Source organism: Galeopterus variegatus, unplaced genomic scaffold (genome assembly GCF_000696425.1).
Source record: "Galeopterus variegatus unplaced genomic scaffold, G_variegatus-3.0.2 Scaffold162, whole genome shotgun sequence".
NCBI lineage: Eukaryota > Metazoa > Chordata > Mammalia > Dermoptera > Cynocephalidae > Galeopterus > Galeopterus variegatus.
In genome coordinates, this window is record NW_007726273.1 from 64,361 (window position 1) to 71,934 (window position 7,574).

The window sequence follows — 7,574 nt, forward strand, 5'->3', positions numbered from 1 at the left end:
CCGGTCCCGGTCCGGTACGGGCACGACACTGAGGGTTGCGATCCGTTGCCGGACACGAAAAAAGACAAAAAGGAAAAAAAAAAAAGAAAAGACAGCGTTCCTCCCTGCCCCACAGCTAATCACCAAGTCCAAGCAACATTACATCCTGAATTCCTTCATGTCTGCTCCCTATCTTCACCACCATGGCCAACTCACAGTTTAGACCTCCCATCTCTTGCCCAGAAAAAAGTAGTGATCCCTCAGATCCTCTCCCTGCCTCCATTCACACATACTCCTGACCACTGCCTATAACAGCTTTTCCCAAAAGCCAGTTCTTCAAGTGTGTTCTTCATTTGTGTTCTATCTGCACACCACTCCTACTATTATTTACTTAATATTTTTTCTTCATTTTGCAAAAGCAGCCATGAAATGACAGGTTTGATATGCTGGTTATTTTACCTAATACATATTAAAATAAACATGTAATTCCACAAGCTCCCATGCTACATCCACCCACCCGCCTGCTCCCTGTTGCTATGAGTGAACTGTCTGTGATCCTGGCCAAGCACAGCATTTCCACTTGGACCTGGATCCCATCCCCTCTCACCTACACTGGCCATCACTCCAACAACCCTCCCATCTCTCCTGCAACACCAATTTTTCTCTCTCTACTTGAACATTCCCATCAGCACACCAACATACTCTTATTCCTTCTAACTTAAAAAAGTCCCTTGACTTCACTTTCTTTTACAAATACCACACCGTTTCTTTACCTATTCGGCAAAACTCTTCAATTTCCTTCCTCCCTTTCTCCAGTCAGGCTTCTACCCACTGCTCCACACAAAACTGCTTTTATCAAGGTCACTAATGACCTCCACGCTGTTTAGCCCAGAGGTCAATTTAGGCTTAACTTTACTTTACCCACAGCATTTCACACAGCTGATCCTTGAAACCCCTCTTCATTCTGTTTCCAGAAATCACACTTCTGGTTTTCCTCCTACCTCTCTAGTTTCTCACTCCAGTCTCCTTTACTGATTCTTGCTCACTTTCCCATTCTCAACATGTTGGAGCTGCAGGGCTCAATCCTTCGATATTTTCCTTCTGTATCTACATGCTGCCTTGGTGATCTCATCCAGTCCCATGGGTGATATTTAGTCCCTCTATAAATTGACAACTCTCAATTTCCAATTTATTTCCAGTTTAAACTTCTCTGCTGAAATCTACACTTGTATATATCATATACCCAACTTACATCTCCAATAAGCATTTTAAACTCTACATTCCAAAACTGAGCTCCTGATATATCCCACAAGCCTGTTTCCCCCAGTTTTCCCCATCTGTATCAGTAAATAACAACTCCATTCTTCTAGTTTATCAGGCCAAAAACCTTAGGCATCACCCTTAACTCCTCTCTGTCTCACTCCACATCTAACCTATTACCAAATCCTTTTGACTCTACCCTCAAAATATATCCAGAATCTAACCATTCGCCCCATGCTTCCAGTGCTACTATCCTGGTCTACCTACCATCATCTCTCTCCTAGATTATAGAAATAGTCTCCTAACTGCTCTGTTTCTGCCCTTGTCTCCCTATAGTCTCATCTTAACACAGCAGCTGGAATGATCCTTTTAAAACCTAACTCAGATCAGGTCACTTGTAACCCCATCTCCACTTACATTTCCTATTCCCCTTTCTTGCTTTAAACTCCTCTTTTGAGCTGGCCTGTTAGCTCAGTCAGTTACAGCGTGGTGTTGATAACATCAAGGTCAAGGGTTGTGATCCCCATACCAGCCAGCCGCCAAAAAACAAAACAAGACAAAAAACTCCTCTTTGATACTTAATACCATTTCACATACAACATACTTTCCTTTTTTATCTGATTTACTGTCATTCCCACCAAAATATAATAAACCCCACAGAGGGCATAAGTTTTTGTTTCTTTTTCACTGCTGTTATCTTGACTAGAACAGTGCCTGGCAGGTAGCGGGTGCTCAACAAATATTTGTTAAAGGATAAACTTACTGAGAATCACCTAAAATCATCTTGCATACTACTAGGGAGCGTTAAATACTATATACCACATCTTGAGGAAGTTTGGCCTACAGAAGAAAAATCCAAGTGACTTGCACAGTGTTTAAGGGCCCTCGGTGATCGGGCCCAAAACCTCTTTTCCAGCCTTAGCTCTACCTAACCCCACTGCCCAGACACAGCTTACATAATGCCCCAGAAAGGAAAACCCTACCCCCCTGCTCTAGCTCCCATCTATCCTTTAAAGCCCAGCACTGCTGGCCTGTTAGCTTAGTTGGACAGAGCACAGCGTTATAACATGAAGGTCAAGGGTTTGGATCCCCCATAAGGGCCAGCTGCCAAAAAAAAAACAAAAGCAAAAAGATAAAACTCAGCTCAAAAACGACCTCTTCAATGAGCCCCCATGGGGCCCCCAAACACACACAATCCCAGAGTTGAGTCTCCCTCTTGGGACAAATCCTTTGACATAGTTTGACACTCAACCTATTAAGGATCACTCTTCTAGAAGTCCTGGAGGGCAAAAACTGCTTTCAACCCAGCCCATATCCACCTGGAGCCTTCAACAAACGTCTGCCGACTGACCCACATGGCCAGGCCACCTTACCCATGCCCCCCTCGAGCAGCAAACATCTCGTGGAAAGGGAACTGGCGGTGCAGGTCCTTCTCAATCACATCCAGCCACTTGGGGTCCCCAGGAGCCCGTTCCAGCTCCTGCAGTGGGACAGCAAGGATTATCTCAGGATCTGGGGGAACTGACACCCCTCACACAGGCAGAGCCACACATCCCACACCCTGGAGCTGCACGCACCTCAAACTTGCCCGGGTTCTGCTCCAGGAGTTCCTTGCTATTAGACAGGTACTGCCAGGCCTTGGCTCTGAGGGAGGAGGGAATCCCCTTCCGGCAGCGCAGCTTCACCTAAAGAGGCAGGTAGGAGACAGCTTTCAAGGACTGGCACAGCCTGTAAGCTTTCCCCAGCAGTCCTCAGGCTCCCTAGGACATTCCTCCCACATCCCATAGGCTTGACTCCACTGGACCTGGCCTGGCTGTCTACCTTTAAAGCTACTACTTCTTCCCCCAGGGCCCACCTACCACTTAACCCCATTGTGATCCAGAGGGCAGATATTATCAGCTTCCTAGGCTTCCCTGGAGCACAGGGTTACCCTCTTCCCCCCTCCTTGTGCATTGCCCTGCCCACCATTCAGCCTTCTCAAACCTTCTGGAAACGCCGTGACAGCCACTTATCCCAGTTACTGAACATCTCCAGCCACTTGAGCTCCCGCTGCCGAGCCACATCCACGGGAATGGAGCTCTCTCTGCAGGATAGGGGAGCATGGAAGAGGTCAGTAGCAGCAGTATAAAATCTGGTTGCTAGGGGAAGCCACCTCCCCAGATTCAAATGAGACACTGGACATTTTGTAAGCTACCAAACACCAGGATACCTGGCTACTTGACCATCCACAGCCCTAGTTCACCACACTGAAAGGCCTTCCTTCCCTTTTGGATCTTTATAGAGAGATCATGTTCAAATCCTACTGTGACACGTCTAAATTTAGAGAGAGTACAGAATATTTAAAAGCCACATTTTGCAGTATATTTGGATCCAAGTCCTAGCTTTACCACTTATTCATTGTGTGACCTTGGGCAAGTCACTTAACTTTTCTAAGTTTCAATTTCCTCATTTGTAAAATGGAGAGAATAACAATATCTACCCGAAAGGGTTTGATGAGAGGTTATATGAAATAACACATAGAAGGGGGCTCAGTAAGTAATAGCAATTATTATCCATAAAATAAAATACAGAACAAATGTACTTCTCTGTCTAAGTTTCAATTTCCTCATTTGTAAAATGGAGAGAATAACAATATCTACCCGAAAGGGTTTGTTGAGAGGTTATATGAAATAACACATAGAAGGGGGCTCAGTAAGTAATAGCAATTATTATCCATAAAATAAAATACAGAACAAATGTACTTCTCTGTCTCCTTAGAAGCAACTGAGTTTTGTCCTATCAGGCTCTTGAGATCCCTTGGCCGCCTGCAATTTCCTCTACCTCCTCCTCCCTGACATCACCCCAGATACCCAGACAAATGAAATTCTTTCTTTTTTTTTCTGACCAGCAAGGGGATCGCAACCCTCGGCACAGTGTTGTATGCACCACACTCAGCCAGTGAGCGCACCGGCCAGCCCTATACAGGATCGGAACCCGCGGCCTCGGCGCTACCAGCGCCGCACTCTCTCAAGTGAGACACGGGGACGGCACCAAATGAAATTCTCCTTGCCCTGTCTGCCCACTGTTCTGTCAGAGCTTCACACTCAAGGGGCCCCATCAGTCTGAAACAGTTATTTGTAGGAGTCAGTACCAGAGGTGAGCGGAATGGAAGAGTGAGCTTGGGTTTTAGAAATCAGACAGACCTAAGCTCAAGTCCCAGTTTTGTCCTTCAGAAGCTGGGGAGTCTTGGAAAGTGACAACCTGAGGCTCTTTGTTAGGTACAAAAAGGGATGCCACCACCTACATAACGAAGTTATGAGAAGACTATTGAGAAACTGTATATAAAGGACTGTTAAATAAAAGTGGCTCATTAAATATTAGCTTATTTTTGGGGGGCTGCAGGGGCAGCTAGCCAGTACAGGGATCAAACCCTGGGCGTTGGTGTTATCAGCACCACACTCTAACCAACTGAGCTAACCAGCCAGCCCAAAATATTAGTTTATTTTTGTTCTTGAAACTCAAACAGAAACCATCTCTCATTAATTTTTTTTTTTTTAAAGATAACCGGTAAGGGGATCTTAACCCTTGACTTTGTGTTGTCAGCACCACGCTCTCCAAAGTGAGCTAACTGGCCATCCCTATATAGGGATCCAAACCCATGGCCTTGGTGTTATCAGCACCGCACTCTCCCAAGTGAGCCACGGGTCAGCCCTCTCATTAATCTTTATCATAAGTCAGTTCCAAACTCTACTAAGGGTTGGAAAGAGCAAGATATCTTTCCTACCTTCAAGAAGGTCATAGTCTAAGAGGGGAGATAACTGCATTATGGTATGAGCAATGCAATGAAAAAGATGCACAGAAGAGGTACCTAATTGGAGTGGGGCCAATGGCTCTCAGGGAAGGCTCCCTGGAGGAGGGGACATCTGAAGTAAGCCATGAAGGACCCAGTAGAACTTAGCAGGCAAAGAAGGGGAAGAAGGGCATTCCTGGCAGGTAGGACAGCCTGAATATGAAGGGGGAGGGATGAACTAGTTTGGCAGGACCACAGCACAAAGTGCATGGTGAGGAGTGTTGGGAAAGAAGACCAGAGAGGGTAGCAGAGCTTTATGCAGGCCAAAGAGCTTGGACTTTATCCTGTGGACAGTGGCTGCTAACAGCTTTTAAGGTAACACATGCCACAGTTAGCCTTGCCTGAGAAAATTCCTTTGGCATGGAAGATAGATTTTAAAGGGGCAAAATTACAAAGCAAAGAAAAAATACCAAGCACAGTGCCTGGCACACAAGAGGGACTTTCTAAAATCGAATTCAACCCAAGTTCCTTAGAACAGCCTTGTACTGAGGAGAGAGTGACTGGTCACACAGATCCAGACTATCTGAGGGGGGCAATCCACTCAAACGCTCTGCTTCTTCATCTATAAACTGAGTCCTCGTGCAACTTTAGCTGCCTTCCCCACACAGAACCGTGAATGTCAGTGCTCAGTCAAAGGTTTTCTGATTTGTTGGCTTTTAAACGCTGCCTGTAATACCCTCCCACAGGGCTTCCCCTCACCCCACACGCACAGCCGTGACTAAATCCTACGTGTTCTTCACAGTTCAGATCAGCTTCAGCCAAATTCCCAGTCTGGGCAAAAGATCCCTTCCCTAGGTGCTCACAAAACCTTCTTGATGATTTTTAGGCCAAACCTAAAGTATTATATGGAAACCAATGAACCGTTTAAGTATGTCTTTCCCTCTAGATGATCAGCTCCTTTTAAAAAGGATTATTTTATCCTTAGTACTCAGCCCAGGGCCTGGCACCTGGGGGCTCAGGTGATGCCGTAGGCTGAACTGAGCAGCAGGTTAAAGGGGCATAGGAACAATGGGCAGGATCCAGAGAGAGGGAAGGAAGAAGTCAGAGGCAATCACATCCCCACTGAGAAGTGACTCAGGCCCCTGGAGGGAATTAGGAAAGAATAAGCCCGACTGGCTGGGGAGATGAGGAAATGGGGAAGAGGCCTCCCCCACCCGCTTTCCTTCAGTGAAAACACAAGACTGCCCCCTGTGTTTCACAGAGACACCTTGCCTTCAGGGTCTCCCTTCCATCACTCAGACTTCTCACTACTCCATGGGACCTATACCTATGGGGTAGGGGAGGTACCTGCGTCCCTCCCAGACTCTGCCCCTAACGGGGGTCTCTGCCAGAACCCCTGCCCAACCAACCCTCCAGAATAGCTGATGTGTAGCTGGAGTTTCACATCAAGGAGCTGGGATGACCTTAGGTATCATCTCATTCAACCCTCCCATTCAGAGAGAAGGAAACTAAGGCACAGAAAGAGAGAAACCACTAGCTCAAGGGCACATGACGAACCAAAGGCAAGGTTTAGCCTTAAACCCAGATCTCCTGACCCTGGTCTGAAACTCTCACTAACACACCAATGCCACGGAAACTTCAGGATGCTCTAGGTATGACTGCTGCCACTAATCAGCCCCAGGAACCTCAGAGAAGTCTGGGCTGCCAGAGTTCAAGCAAGGTGTGTCTTGGCCCCCTCCCCCAACCTCTGCTTCCCTGAGGCAGGCCCGCTGGGTACTCACAGGCTGCCCGAGTACTGGCTGCCCCCAAGGAAGCCATACTTGTCCGTCTTGCGCAGGGCCAGCCCATTTATCTCGGAGTCTGAGCCCATGGAGCTCACATCATCCGCCAAGGACTCCAAGGTTCCAGACATGAGGCTCACGGAGTCCAAGTAGCTCAGAGTATCCGGGGCCTGCCCTCGAGGCCCAGAGATACCAGGTCCCAGGCTGGACGTGGAGCCCAGGTCCTGAGAGTTTTCAGCAGGCTCTGGAGCTGGGGTCACCGTCACAACAGCTACTGGAGCCTCGACCGACCCTGGAGAGCCTGTGCCAGAGCCGGACGGGTCCTCAGGAGTCTGTCCTGCTGATGCAGGTGTTGTTGCAGCTCCATGTCCACTTGTCACCTGTCCTGCTGAGCCCCGGGCAGTCACTCCTGAGGCCACCGTGGTTCCCGGCTTGGGGGCAAGCGGGGGTTTGGCGGTCAGGGCCCCAGGAGCCGTTCTGGAAGGGGTCCTGGTGAGGGTCCCGGTGGGGGTCCCTGGTCCTGGGGCAGGTGAGGTTTGAGCCTCCTTCGTCTTCGGAGAGTCTGCCTCGGGGGCCAGAGCCATCGACATCTCGGCTCCTGCCACTGCCGCGGGCATAGGGGGCTCTGGGCAGGGAGGGACCTGCGTCTTCGGGACTTCGGGTGAGGCCTCCAGAGTCAGCACTACCACCGTGCTGCCCGTGACGGCCGGAGCCGGGGCCGTCCCCGAGACCCAGGTGGGCCGCGCCTCCCCGGGAGCCACCAGGGTGACAGGGGCCGAAGTGGC

At 48.8% G+C, this 7,574-nt stretch overlaps 1 protein-coding gene across 3 annotated transcripts in view; it reads right to left on the minus strand.

Annotated features, from left to right (window-relative positions):
- Window positions 1-7,011, minus strand: part of TBC1D10B (TBC1 domain family, member 10B) — an 11,074-nt gene extending 4,063 nt beyond the window's left edge. For 2 of the 3 annotated variants that reach the window (XM_008593855.1, XM_008593848.1), the window contains exons 1-4: window positions 6,790-7,011; window positions 3,223-3,322; window positions 2,817-2,924; window positions 2,613-2,719 (exon numbers count right to left, since the gene is read on the minus strand). In XM_008593855.1, the coding sequence (XP_008592077.1) occupies window positions 2,613-2,719; window positions 2,817-2,924; window positions 3,223-3,322; window positions 6,790-6,920 (446 nt within the window). In that variant the 5' untranslated portion in view covers window positions 6,921-7,011. The remainder of the gene's footprint in view (window positions 1-2,612; window positions 2,720-2,816; window positions 2,925-3,222; window positions 3,323-6,789) is intronic. The other variant, XM_008593861.1, reaches the window with a different exon arrangement.
- Window positions 7,012-7,574: the final 563 nt, after the last annotated feature.